Source organism: Chlamydotis macqueenii, chromosome Z (assembly GCF_036417535.1).
Source record: "Chlamydotis macqueenii isolate bChlMac1 chromosome Z, bChlMac1.mat, whole genome shotgun sequence".
NCBI classification, from domain to species: Eukaryota; Metazoa; Chordata; class Aves; order Otidiformes; family Otididae; genus Chlamydotis; species Chlamydotis macqueenii.
In genome coordinates this window covers 21,971,646-21,986,571 of record NC_141593.1, presented here as the reverse complement: position 1 = coordinate 21,986,571, position 14,926 = coordinate 21,971,646, and the positions used below count along the sequence as shown (strand labels likewise).

The following is a 14,926-nucleotide window of genomic DNA, read 5'->3' as shown; positions in this document are numbered from 1 at the left end:
TCCTCTGGTACAACTTGTGGCCATTTCCTCGGGTCCTGCTTGTTGCCTGGGAGAAGAGGCCAAACCCCTGCTCATCACAGCCTGCCTTCAGGAAGCTATAGAGTGCAATGAGGTCTCCCCTGAGCTTCCTCTTCTTCAGACTAAACAATCCCAACTCTCTCAGCCGCTCCTCATAAGACTTGTGCTCCAGACCCCTCACCAGCTTTGTTGCCCTTCTCTGGACACGTTCCAGGGCTTCAATGTCTTTCTTGTAGTGAGGGGCCCAAAACTGAACACAATACTCAAGGTGCGGCCTCACCAGTGCCGAATACAGGGGGATGATTACCTCCCTGCTCCTGCTGGCCACACTATTTCTAATGCAGGCCAGGATGCCGTTGGCCCTCTTGGCCACCTGGGCACACTGTCGGCTCATGTTCAGCTGAGCATCAACCAACACCCCCAGGTCCCTTTCCTCTTCACAGTCCTCCAGCCACTCAGCTCCGAGCCTATAGCGCTGCATGGGGTTATTGTGGCCAAAGTGCAGGACCCGACACTTGGCCTTGTTGAACCTCATGCCATTCAGCTCAGCCCAGTGATCCAGCCTATCCAGATCCCTCTGAAGGGCCTCCCTACCCTCAGGCAGATCAACACCGCCACCCAACTTGGTGTCATCTGCAAACTTACTGAGGGTACACTCAATCCCCTCGTCTAGGTCATCAATAAAGATATTGAACAAGATGGGCCCAAGTACCGACCCCTGGGGGACACCACTTGTAACAGGCTGCCAGCTGGACTTGACTCCATTAACCACCACCCGCTGGGCACGGCCCCCTAGCCAATTCTTTATCCAAAGAAGGGTATACTTACCCAGTCCACAGGCAGCCAGTTTCCCTAGGAGAATACTGTGAGAGACCGTGTCAAAGGCCTTGCTGAAGTCCAGGTAGACCACATCAACAGCCTTTCCTTCATCCACCAGTCTGGTCACCCAGTCGTAAAAGGAAATGAGGTTGGTCAAGCACGACTGCCTTTTGTGAACCCGTGCTGGCTGGGCCTGATCCCCTGGATGCCACTCATATGCCGAGTGATCTCACCCAAGATGATTTGCTCCATAACTTTCCCAGGTACTGAGGTCAGGCTGACAGGCCTGTAGTTCCCCGGATCCTCCTTACGGCCCTTCTTGTAGATGGGAGTCACATCGGCAAGCCTCCAGTCCTCCGGGACCTCCCCAGATAACCAGGACCGCTGGTAGATGGCCGAGAGCGGCTCGGCAATCACCCCCACCAACTCCCTTAGCACCCTAGGATGGAGCCCGTCCGGTCCCATGGACTTGTGGCAGTCCAGATGGAGGAGGAGCTCTCTAACTGTCTCCACCTGTACCACAGGAGGTGTACTCGGCCTGGCATCCCAGACTTCCAGATTAGGGCATAAAGTGCCCTGAGGATAACTGATCTGCCTATTAAAGGCAGAAGTAAAGAAAGCATTGAGGACCTCAGCCTTCTCCTTATCCTCAGTGATCACATTCCCCGCTGCATCAAGTAAAGGGTGTAAATGCTCCTTATTTCTTCTCTTACCACTGATATATTTGTAAAAGGATTTCTTGTTCTCTTTTACTGCAGTGGCCAATCTGAGTTCATGCTGAGCTTTTGCCTTCCTAACTTCCTCCCTGCATACCTTAGAAACTTCTTTGTAATCTCCCCAAGTAGCCTGTCCCTTCTTCCAGAGGACGTAGACTCTCTTTTTCTTCCAGAGCCTCAACAATATTTCCTGGTTCATCCACACCGGTCTTCTTCCCCTACGGCTCGCCTTACAGCATTCAGGAACAGCCTGTTCTTGTGCCTTTAAGATCTCCATCTTGAGGAGCGTCCAGGCTTCCTGGACCCCTTTACCCTTAAGGAGCGACTCCCAAGGGACCCTCGCAACAAGCGTCCTGAACAAGTCAAAGTCCGCCCTCTTGAAGTTCAGGATAGCCGTTCTGCTAGTCATCCTTCTGACATCTCCAAGAATAGAGAATTCTACAATTTCATGGTCGCTCTGCCCAAGACAGTGCCCAACCTTCACGTCTCCCACCAGACCTTCTCTGTTAGTAAAGAGTAGGTCAATCAGGGCACCACCCCTGGTAGGCTCTCGTACCAGCTGCATAAGGAAACTATCTTCCACACCCTCTAGGAACCTTTTGGACTGTTTCCTGTGCGCTGTATGATATTCCCAGCATATATCAGGGAAGTTGAAGTCTCCCACAAGAACGAGTGCTGGCGATTGCGCGACTCGCTCAAGCTGCCCATAGAACGCCTTGTCCTTCTCTTCATCCTGATTAGGTGGTCTATAACAGACCCCCACCACGATGTCACCCCTACAGGCCTTTCCTCTGATCCTTATCCATAGACACTCAACTGTATCATTCCCAACCCCAAGCTCTTCAACGTCAAAACAGTCTTTAATATAAAGGGCCACACCACCACCCTTCCTTCCTCGTCTATCCCTTCTGAAGAGCTTGTAGCCTTCCATCACAGCACTCCAGTCGTGGGAGTGGTCCCACCACGTTTCAGTAATGGCAACCAGGTCATAGTTATCCTGCCGCACAATCGCTTCCAGCTCCTCCTGTTTGTTACTCATTGGAGCAGATGAAGTCTGGAAGGGCATGTTCACTCAGTAGCAGAAGTTTGCTCTTTCGGTATACTGCCCCAAAGACCAGCATAAGAGCAAAGGCAGCATAGTCCATGAGCCCTACTGGAACTAGCCTGCCCCTAGAGCCACTCTACACTCTTCAGTGCCTCAATTACCAGTGCCTCAATACATTAACTTAAGTGCTGTCAATCTGGCCCTGTGGCACTGCACCCAGTAGATTTTTCTGGTTTTGGAGATGTGCTTCCATTACTCCGGAGTTTAGTTTGTGATAAATACAAGTGAAAGATTCCGTGTTTCATGGCAAGCATAAACAGAAAGAAAATGTGCAGTTTACTAATAATTTACATCTTTAGGATGGCAGTTGAAAATGTAAATTATCTATTTTCCTTGAGAAAAATTGATCATGTAAGTGATTTTAGGTGTAAAATGGAAATAAAAGACTAGATGCAAAAGCCTCCCAAAATAACTGAAAGTTTCCTCAGTAGAATGGGCTTAAGCACCAAATCTGTATTGGACAAGAGTAGAAATACTTCACTCTGTGTGTTATATCATCACATATTACGTTTCTGAGGACCAAAATGAATCTTGATATCGGTAAGCAAAGTGTTGTATGAAATTATTTAAAAGAAGTCAGGCAGTTGCTTTGAGTTTTGTGGGTGATATGGTATTTGAATAAATATAGGCCTTATTCTTATCTTTCTTAAGGTAATTTGGGAGCAATGGAGACATACTGCTTTTTACTCACAGCAGGGAGAAAAAGAGCTGAGATGCCCTTGAAGTTTTAATTGGCCATGTTTTGTAAACACGGGGGAAAAAAACCACTTTCTGTTCAAACATATGAGAGACTAAGCATTGTTCCCAGCTTTTATCCATACATCTTCACAGGCATCTGTGGAGCTGGACAACCGTTAAGCTGCCTAAATATTTAAAATATATAAATAGTCCCATTCAGAAGAGATATTAATCAGTCACAAAAAACCCATGCAATTTGGAGGTTATCACAGGAGAAAGAATTTAATATAGTGATGATTGCAGCATCCAGTGTTCCTCATAAAAAAGAAGAATGCTTTATGCAATGGAAATATTGTCATTTCTACTATGGTTTTTTAATCAAGGAAAAACAAATTAGAGTGTATTGAGACCTTTCAAACTGGGGGAGTTTTGATTGTTAATCTGTTCCAATGTCCTTTTAAATTTGGGCAAGTCTTTAATTTTGTTGTATAAATGTCTGCAACATTTAGTATTCCTCTGGTATAGAGGTACAATTTAATTTAGTACTTCAGAGATTATTGAGAAATGTTATCCTGATTTACCTGGTGAAAAATTGAGCAGGGAAAAATCACAGCATTCCCATAAGCAGTAGTAAAACTATACTTCTTGCTGGAAAACACCAATTGTATAAATACTTCTGCTTAAAGAATGATTTTATGTAAACTACTACTTCAGAATTTCACTTCTTGTAATAGGTTTTATGATGTATTTTATGCATAGTCATATGCTGGATCTTAAAGATTCCTTAGAATTATTTGGGTTTTTTTCTTTTATTGTTTTTTTTGACAAAGCTCTCCACTTCTGCCTTCCTTTTAGGGCTGCTGCGCAAAGTAAGCTCAACAAGTACAGTGAAGCAATAAAGGATTGTGAGAGAGCCATAGCAATAGATCCAAAGTACAGCAAAGCATATGGGAGAATGGGGTAAGCTAATACAAATCTGAGTAAACACTGAAGATCCGAGTGTAAATCATCATACATTTTCTGAAATAAGTGGAGCTAGGTTGTTTTACTTAGCTGACATTCTTGTTCTGAAAGTGTACCAATTTTCTGAAGATGAGTCTTTCAGGCTGTCAGCTTTATATGTGGTTGATCTCAGCATTTTAATGTCAGATTTCACCAGTTGGCAATTTTTTTATTTCAGTTTATCAACTTTGCAAATTTAGTTTAGAAATTCATGATGTGTTTTTTTCTACCTCCTACCTAGCTATGAGTAATCAAAAATCTGCAGTTGGAACAGTGAATCTGTTAATAATGCTGTCAGAGAACAGAATTTGGAATGTATTGGAGCTGCACACTAGCAGGAATAGGCGATTCATTTTTCTGTTCAATAGCTCTTTGGAAGCAGATATTTTGGCAAGACTAAGGCTATGACCCTTTGCTACATTTTTTCAGTCATGTCTGAGAGATTAACAGTATAGCCTGTTTAGGTGATTGGTCTGATTAAGTGCCATCAGAAAAAAATGTCAGGAATGTTCTGAATGGGGTATCTATTTAAGTGAAGGGCCATTCTTCCAAGACATGTAGCTTTGCATTTTCAATAATCAAACACATTGTGGGTGTGGGCTGAAAACAGCATACGGCTTTCGAGGTTATATCTATACTAGTAGATTAAAAAATGTTTGTTGGGTCAGCTGGAACAAAATGGCCCATGTCCATGTTATTAAAATGTAGTCTGCAGTATGGAGTGACCACATCGAAACTGCATATTGCTAAATTGTGTTGGCCTGGGTTGAATTCTGAACCATGCCCCAAAATTGTCTGGGATAATGCTTGTTGGCTTAGGACAGAACCATGCCAGGGGGAATTTATTTAAGATGAAAGATGATGGAATTCTATCACTTGAAAACTTTCCACAATACAGTTTATTTTATTAATACAAATGTAGCCTGACTAGCTTTTGAGATTATTTTGAAATTTTAGGAACTGTTGAATTGGTTTTGTCCAATTTGACTGTCTTCAGATTGTTCCTTCATCTAGCACAACCCAAGATCTCCTGATTTCAGTGAGATGGAAGGAAGCTACAGGCTGATTTAATTGGAAATTGGAGGTTATTTTAGAGCTTTGGGTGTAAGACCAGTGTGCCTTTTGATACGCAATTTTCAGGCAATCAGGCTTCTCTTTTTTTGATTGGTTGTTTTGATAGAATATATATTTTGAGCTATAAGCTATTGCTCAACTCAGCAGATGGATATAATAATACATTTGCCATAGACTGAATGAGAAAACAGTGCTTGTTTAGTAATAACAGAAAAAAAAAAGTGCGGGAACCAGCTTCTCAACAAAAAGTCCTTATGAGAAGGCTGTGCTTTCTGACTGCATTATGCAAGCATATCAGCTTTTCTCAGGATTTTACAGACACTTGTTATAGGTCACAGAAAGATGCAGAAGTGCTTCAGAAATATGCAGACATGGGAGCCATGTAGACAGTTAAAGTGATACTTCCAGCATGGCCCTGAGAGACCACTTGTCTGGGTAGGAATTGTGAGCAAAGGAACTGTCTCCTGCTGTTCTGACTTGTACTGTGTTCCAAGAATCAGAATTTTACATAGTTTCTCTGTAAAAAAAAAAACATGATTGCATCACAGAAATACTGGATTGTATTTATTGTCTGGTCAAAAACTATTTTGGCAAGTTGATGGGCCAAAAGCGAAAATATTTTTTTATGAGAGTAACTGTGTTAAAAGAGAAAACATTAGTATTGCGTGGGTTCCTCCAGGAGCATTACTGGAAACTCCTGAATTTCATAGTGTTAAGTTCATCATCACTGAGAATAATGACTGTGACTGATGCATCCAACACACTGAGTTTTCTCACCTGAGATAAATGGCTACGGTCTCTTAGTGGCCATCAGCACAGGCTTATCAACCCAGTTTGCGTAGCTCAGCACATAGCCAGGGGGGACTGGAGTACTAAGTAGCTGAATGTGGGTTACACAGATCTTTCACAAAATGTGGACAAAATCAGTTTAGTTTTGTGGTCACTATAAATTGAAAATATAGTGGAAGACAGAATTGAAACTGCAACCAGATGGATTTCTGGAATAGCTCAAAGAAATATGATGTTTTGAATGCAGTAGCTAATCAAATTTGAAAATAAATACTGTTTCCAAAGTAGGAGATCTGTCCTGTGCTCTCCTGAGCTACTGGAGAGGAATCTTTTTCAAAACATAAAGCAGACTTCCCTGAAACAGGGGCTTCTTACAGCATCTTACATATGTTATTACTGTCCTGTGTAACCAATTTTTCAAGCTGTTGAAGTAGAAGATCCAAAAGGAGAACCTTGCACTGATCCTAAGACAAAAACCTATTTGCTGAAAATTGTGGTTCCAGTATTTGGTTTCTTGAAGCTGCAGAACTCACATTAAGAGTATCTGTGTCCTACTTACCCATGTACCCTTTTGAATAATCTCTTGTCTCAAAAGGACTGGAGGAAACACTTAGAGGAATTCCTGAACTTATGCAAAAAAATCACAGATGCTGGATCCAGCTTGTGCAATCCAGCAATGCAAGATGAGTTCTTGAGGGATCCTTTCTTCTCCAAAAATAAGTGCTTACAGTAAGCAGTAATAAAATAGCAAAACTTGCTTTAACTTAGTGCTCAAGCTAAAAATTAGGTGTAAGGTACCTTAGCACAGAAGATGTATCATTATCTTTTGATGGTCATTTATGTTCTACTCAGGACTTCTTTATTTCACATTAGGTTGGCTCTGACATCAGTGAATAAATATGAAGAAGCGGTTACCAGTTACCAAAAAGCACTGGATCTTGATCCGGAGAATGACTCTTATAAGTCAAATTTGAAAATAGCAGAACAGAAACTAAGAGACATGTCCAGTCCTGTAAGTTAGCTCTGTATCTATTTATTTACAGTAGTTTTAACTGGGATTTTGAAGGTAAACTTATCTTCAGTTGCAATTTGTTTGTAGACTGGAACTGGACTCAGTTTTGACATGGCAAGCTTGATAAACAATCCTGCCTTCATTAGTATGGTGAGTACATTTCAAGCTTTACATTATACTATTTTTAATACTGAAGTCTTAAGAACAACTCTTGTTTCATAATACAAGCCATTTTAATGCTTATTATAATGACAATGGCTTCACTATACTGAATTTAAACTTTCCTAAGTCATTTTACACTCAAAACAAGAAGTGAAACATAAATTTCCTTTAATGCCTGTCTTATTTCCAGTTGATTTTTCTTACTTATGAATAACAATGTGCATAGATTAGCTATGCTGGTTTTGTAGATGATATGATAGTAAACCACTTGTCAACAGCATGGTGAAGATTTCTATTCACCGCATGGCAGTTAACAATGAATACGAAGAACTCACCTCTTAAGTGAACAGCTGTTGATTCGGATGCAGTCTACCCAAGACTAAAGTAACTCCGCCTGGGGGGAACTACACAAGAGACCTTTCTGTTCTTAATATTTCAAATTATCCCTGACATCCTTAAGTGTGCAGAACTTCATGAGATGTGCAGACAGTGCATATAAATAACATATAGTGCATTCCTTCACTTCTACTACAATGGCAAATTGTGGTTTTGTTCCTTAGCAGTTTTTCTCCATGCACGGCCTTCTTAGCTAAATGGTATTAATTAACTTTGAAGAATGGAATTTGGAGAAAAAAATGCAAAAAATACTTATTTCCTTTGAGAACTCAGTTAAAACTTTATGGCCCCTCTGGTAACTTCATTGAGATAGGACATTTCAACCAATGCTTCTGTGTGGAAATGCAGTGCATGCAAGAGAGATCAATACATCTGGTCTGATGCTGTGGTCCAGATAATAGAGATGGTAGGCCAGAAAGAAGTGAGTGAGTTCTCCAATGGCATTAGCAATTAAACAGCACTAGAACTCTGTGTACCAGTTCATTGGCCCATGACTTACTCGGACAGTCTGCATCTGTTTAGAGTCAAAGATGTACTCTTCAATATGGTGGTAACTATGAGGAAAGGATTTTTTGCATCATTTCCAGAAGATGCCTGGTCAAGTGGATAGAACACAGGACATTCAGAGATGAACAAATTACTTATTTTCATGTGGTATAGTTTTTGTTTTGTTTTTAAGGAAAAAAATTGACTTACTGTCTGACCTTGAAAAAGTTACTTCTAGCCTCCACTTTGAGCCCCTAACCTAGATCAGACTTGTTACTGATGGAAGAAAAAAATTCCTATATTACCCATAGAACTGACCTGAATTTGGCATTTTATATCCATCTGTAGACTAGAGAAAACAGTTGATTTACTTTTGACATATATATATGGAGATATATTGATCAATTAAATTAGTATTGTATATATATGGTTTTTGTAGTACCTTTAGTAAGAGAGTGAATAAGCAGATACTGCATTTTCCCTATTGGTCTTGTATTCATACAGACACTGATTTCTGTAGGAATTACGTTATGAACTGTAAAACGTCATCTGATTTATTCTATAGTGTCAGTCCATATATACACCCTTACACTATGGTAAACACAATATAATTTTTGAGGTACCTTGTGAATGGGAAATTTAAATAACCTCATAATTACTACAAGGTAAGAAGATATGCAATTACCACAGAAGATATGTGTTACCACAAAACTGTGCTACAGAGTAAGTCCACACTGTGGTTTACTCTGCAGTATTTTGTGGCCATGATGTTAACAGTTCATACCCAGTAGTAACAGTAGTTCCAAAACTGATTTATCCAGGCTGAGAATCAACAAAATACAGACCTTTCTCCAGAAAGCCTAATAGAAAACTTTTGTCCTTGGAAGTCTTAAGCTAGTTTTTTTTAATTTTTATTTTTTAATTTTTTTTTGTACTGGATTTTTATGTTTAATGTCTTCTTGTCATATTTGTCATGTCTGAATCTGTAACCACTATTTTTTATCAAACATGCAACAAATTCTCAGCTTCATATCCTTGAAATACGTTCCTGTAATGAATATTTTTGTTGTCTACTGTACCTCTCTGTGCACAAAAACTTAGCTTAATTTTGTAAAAAAAAAAAAAAAAAAAAAAAAAAAAATGCACCATGTGGGTTTTTTGCCACATTTTCCTCAGTGATACCAAAGTAGTAAATGTGTTATAATTTCAGCTATATATTGTCTATTCTAGGCAGCAAGCTTAATGCAGAATCCTCAAGTTCAACAACTGTAAGTATTAAAATGGAGTGCCATTAAAAACAAATGGTTTTAGGGGTTTGAATTAATAAGATAAAAGGTAGATAATACTGTATTCCTTAAAATGTAATTTTATTTTTGCTTTCTGTAAATGAAACTACTGCAGTTTCTTCCTGTTGCAGCTTATTTTCTCCCAGCAGTTCATAAAAGAGCTACGGTTTATTGCTTACTGTAAAGGTCCCTGCATATTCCAATGTCAACACTGTGCTAACTGTTCCAGGATGTCGGGGATGATGTCCAACGCCATTGGTGGCCCTGCTGCGGGTGTTGGTGGCCTGTCAGATTTGTCCAGTCTGATCCATGCGTAAGTGTTATGAATTGCATAGTTTTGATTGATTGTTACATTTGTAGGAGCATCATTGTGCAACTTCTATTTAACAGGGATAGCATCAAGCCAATTATACTGTGGCCTGTCCCCATTGTATGCCTGATTATTATTAAAACTGAGAACTTGAAGACTTACTTTTCCACTATCTTGTTTATGTGCTTTGTACATTTCCATCAATTTGAATGATTGATCTGTGTGCTCAGTTTCACTTTCTGGTTCTTATACACTGTTAATTTCTAAATGCCACTTACTAAAAATGCTTCTTTAACTCTTCAAGTACTCCTATTCATGCTTTCAAATTGTGTTGACAAATTTACTACCTGATATCCCAGGCACTAGTGAGAAAAGCCACAGATTTACTTAGCATAGGTTGCAGCAAATTCTGCTCTGGCATCCCTCCATTTAGACTAGGAAGGCTTCAGGGAACTCTGTCTACTGAGCTGCTGAGGAGTAGCTTTTACAGAAACCAGGACCCAAGTCTTTTATAGTATAATAATGTCAATCTATCTGGAAGAGACTGCTTAAAAATATGCAATTTGCTTATGTGGCAAGATCTTTTAAAGGGCATACAATTTTACTTTATTTCAGCATTCTAGCCCCTTTCAAACTATTTTTAAGTTTTGCCGCTTCAGGGCAAAAGTAATTTATAATTCATATCACAAACAGAAATGTGCTCTCACAAAATTAAGGGCTGTTTTCACAAAAACCAAGTACTACACCTAGATCTATGAAAATGTTGGCTTTCCTTCAACCTGTACTGTGGTTTAAAGGAGTCTTGATAATCTGCTACTTGCTCAAAATTCAGAAGTTACAGAAAAGCCATGCGAGGCTATTCATGAAGTAATGTTTTACTTACTTGCTTTTTCTAGTAAACCAATACTTACATAGAATTAATCATATAATTAATCTTTTACATACCTGTTAATTTAACTCTTAAGCTACAACTGTTATGGAGATGGACCTGTGATTACTTCAGTCATACAAGACATAAAGATGTAATTGGATGCTTGCTGTCTACTAATGACATCTTGCTCACAAGTTCAAGTTGTCAGCCATACACTATATTTCTAGAAAAACTAGTACAAGGTTGCACTTTAACTACAAGGTAGTTATCATGAACAAGTAGAATGGATCCTCTCAGAAAGAAGGGAGCAAATCACCGCAACAGGTTCGTTGCTAAATTTTAGTTTTACCATGTAAGGTAATACTTTCTCTCCACGTTATCAAGTGGAAGTAATAGTCCTAAAGGATGAAAATGAAGATCTGATGATAATCCTGTTTGGAGAGACCTTAACTTGATGTATAGTCTTAATCAAGGTATTTGTAGTATTATGACTTTATCTAGTTATCTTTAGTCTTAACTTTCATATAATACAACTTTCAGTTGTATTAGGATATCCTGTTTTCTTACAAGTGCTGCTTGTCATTTTTGTTCACTTGTTGATTTTACTTATAACTGTTTAACACAGGGGGCAGCAGTTCGCCCAACAGATACAGCAGCAGAATCCAGAGCTCATAGAGCAACTGAGAAACCATGTCCGGAGCAGATCTTTCAGTGGCAGCACTGAAGAACATTCCTGACTTAAAGGAGGCATGTGAATTGGAATGGTATATAGCCCCAAAATGCATACCATAGTTAGTAGCAAAAGCACTGTTGTAACTCTTCTGCTTGAATAGAAGACAGAAAATTCTTTGTGCGTGTTTGCAAACAAGAATGAGTCTGTTAAACAGATCTACTGCACATAACTTGGAACATACCATTTATGTATAGTTACTCCTCTGAAAGTTAATATACTAAATAGGTGGTTTATTAAAATCCCTAAGTACAAGTCATTTTCAGTATGTGCATTAGATCGATCTCCAGGGCTACTGCATGGGGAGTTTTGTAGTGGGCTTGCATAACAGCTTAATTCTAAAAGCCTACTGTAAAAGGCATCTTTTTCTTATAGTAGAAGTCAGTACGGCTGTACTCCCTGTCAAATATGGAAACAACAGGCCCACCTGATGTGCCCTCTTCTAATGACCATAAATCAATGTTGGAGTATAGAGGGTACTTAAAACTAATGCTTGAAAAGTCTGTTTCTTTAAGCCCATGGAGAGGCTGTCATTAGTAATATGAAATACTTTTAAACTTCATTGGGCAGGAGGGAGATGATTGCATCTGAAGGAGCCTCACAAATTGTAGAGAAAGAGAAGACACTAATCCTGAGTAGGATCATACACAGAAACCAAAATGGAACTTGGTTTGGGAAAGGAAAGAGTATTAAGAAGTTTTAGGCTTCTCTACTGCCATATATACCCTCAAATCATAATGGTAGCCCTGGAGGTCAGCATTATGGCATCAGTTTCCTAGGCATGGCAAACTGTATTACATTGTGTATGTATGCAGTATTTAACATAAGCTTAAAATTCTTAACTGTAATAAGCTAAAACTGATCCTGTGACTGTACAAATAAATAGCACTGACAATTTAGCAAAAAATAACTGCCTTAGAAAGAAGGATTCTCTTTCTATTCTTGTGTGGTAAATCACTGGCTTAAACAGATTTATTTTTTTTTTTAAGTTTCATTACACATATCTAAAGTAATGATTATATGGCCAAGATTTTTCCACTCTATAGTATTTCTGTTCCTACCCTGGCTTTTCTTGCTCAGTTAATCTTAGTCTTCCAGAGACCACTGCTTTTCTGTATTTTTATTATGTTAGCTTTTAAAAATTCTGCTCACTGTTCACACTGCTTTCTGGTACAAGGTACACTTGTTTTCACTCCAGGGAGGTTCTTAACACTCACGCTTTCCTCTTTGTATATCAAAACTAATTTGAGGAGCCTCCTTTGATTCCTAAGACAAAGTGATCTCTGCTGGCCAGTTAGACTGGAGAAAGTATGTGGAAGAGTAACAATAGACTCCCAAATGGAGAAATGCACAGGAACTCTAAGATATCATCTTGTGGTCACAAAAAGAGTACCTCAAGTAGAAACAAATGCAAAATTTGCAGCTAAGTCATGTACTTGACTCTAACAAATGCTAGTTGTGCCTCTATTATGTGAGTCTTCCCCTATTAAAATGGGGGGGGGGGGGATGCAGTTGAATCAGAGGAGAAACTTAAAAAATTGGAGAAAACACAAAACCAGGAAATCCGTATTACCAGCTGTTGAAAAAAAAAGAGCTAAAGCTTAACAGAGCAACTTAAAAAACTTTAAGACATTTCATACTTTATTCAATAGCGTTTGCCTACACAAAGCATTAAAATGCTTTTTAAATTCTCTGTGTAAGTTGCTGGGTAGCTGCCTCTTTGAGGCTTTAGAGATACTTAAGCTTTACATTAAATACATTTCCAAGTAACAGCTTCTGACCTAACATCTGATGCCAAAGAAGAAAATCCATAAGGATCTTTTTTCAGAGGTAGCTCAGATCCTGAATCTAATCTATTCAAGAAAACTGCTACTTAAGTTCAGTTACATTTAAACAGAATGGCATACAGCTTAGAAGAAAGATCAGCCAGGGCTGTAGATGGGCTATAACTACTGTACAAACATTGTTTGGAGTAGTGTGTTGTGTGGTGAGAGAAGCACAGCTCCTAGCATATCTCCTGTTAAACTTCACAGTTCCTCATAGTTCTCCCTTTCATATTTTCAACTGCTCAAAGTGAGTTTTACTAACTTTAGTTAGGGGAACCAGTAAATCCAGAGTGGACTGGACAGCACTGCAATATCTCACATTTTATTCTTACTTTGTGACAATAATCTTCATGCAGTTGGTTACCTTTCTACTGTAAGACAGAAGGAGTGTCAAGAACCTCTTAAGAGTTCCTTAAGAACTATAACATATAGTAATATGCAAAGACTGGCTGTAGAAGTTGTACTGTCACGTACGAGCCCTGTAGCTTACTGGATTTATGGGATAACTATCCCCAAGATTAAATGGAATGAAGCATTGGTTATTTATCTGAAAACTACTCTTGAAATCATCTTTATAGAGTGGAAACTTTCATTTCACACACTACAATATAGTCATGTTTATATTTACTCCAGTACTGATAATATGTAACATCAGAGTATTTATTAAAAACATTGATGGCATTAGCTAACCCTTTAGGAATGTGCTACAACTGCCACAATACTTAACTTGCAAACATTCTTTGTTTCTTGTATATTAACAGAAAGGGCTTTATAGCCTAAAAAAAAAAAAAAAAACCAACCAAAAAAAACCACAGTGAAACCAATAACAGGAACTGTCACTACATGGTTTTCCATTGAAACCAGGAACAGAGGGGATCATTCATGCTGAAGTCTATTTTGCCTTGAATAGGCGAGATTGTTTCACAGCGTCATGCAATATGTCTTAATCACAGGGTGATGAAGGAATCTTTTCCTGTGTAATAACTGCACTTTAGTTTGCACTAAAACTTTTCATCCTGCTAGATCAAGTGGTAAACCACAATCCCCCTAAATACTGCTTTAATTTAAGGTCAGTTGCAGTTTATCATTCAACAGAGCAAATATGCATTTAACAGCTAATTGGTTTTGTATCGTTAACTGCTCCAACAGTGTATAAGTGTGATAATTGTTAGAGAATAAAATGTTTTGCACTGAAGTTGTAAACTCCTGTAACCTGCTTGCATGGAAATATATTCTTCTAACTATGACTGGTCACCTAATGAAATATTCAGCTTAGAAACTGTTTCAGTTGCACTTTTCATTTTGTAACAAGTACAAATAAAATCACTCATGCATACTGAGAAAGAACTAAGTCTGCAGCTTCGGATTCATGCAGTTTCAGGGCTACAGAATGTCATACTGGCAAAATGCAACTTATCTGCCATTTCTGTATCTCTCCTACCTCTTCCTACCATTTGGTTAGAGCTCCTTCAACTTGTGTCAGTTTAACTTGAAAACAGATTATAAATAAAGTTATTTACATTTTTTGTTTGGATAGTTGTGGCTTTACTGTTAGTTTGTTTATATATTTACAGTAACAGGTAAATTGCATTCTTTAAAATACCTGCTTATGTTAGTTGCTGTACATTTTATTAGATATACAGAAT

General features: G+C 38.8%; 1 protein-coding gene across 2 annotated transcripts in view; it reads left to right on the top strand.

Annotated features, from left to right (window-relative positions):
- SGTB (small glutamine rich tetratricopeptide repeat co-chaperone beta) overlaps positions 1-14,812 on the top strand; it is a 28,693-nt gene extending 13,881 nt beyond the window's left edge. For both annotated transcript variants that reach the window (XM_086770251.1, XM_086770250.1), the window contains 6 exons: positions 4,192-4,296; positions 7,075-7,213; positions 7,301-7,363; positions 9,488-9,525; positions 9,773-9,856; positions 11,350-14,812. In XM_086770251.1, coding sequence (XP_086626377.1) covers positions 4,192-4,296; positions 7,075-7,213; positions 7,301-7,363; positions 9,488-9,525; positions 9,773-9,856; positions 11,350-11,461 — 541 coding nt within the window. In that variant the 3' untranslated portion in view covers positions 11,462-14,812. The remainder of the gene's footprint in view (positions 1-4,191; positions 4,297-7,074; positions 7,214-7,300; positions 7,364-9,487; positions 9,526-9,772; positions 9,857-11,349) is intronic.
- The last annotated feature ends 114 nt before the right edge of the window (positions 14,813-14,926 follow it).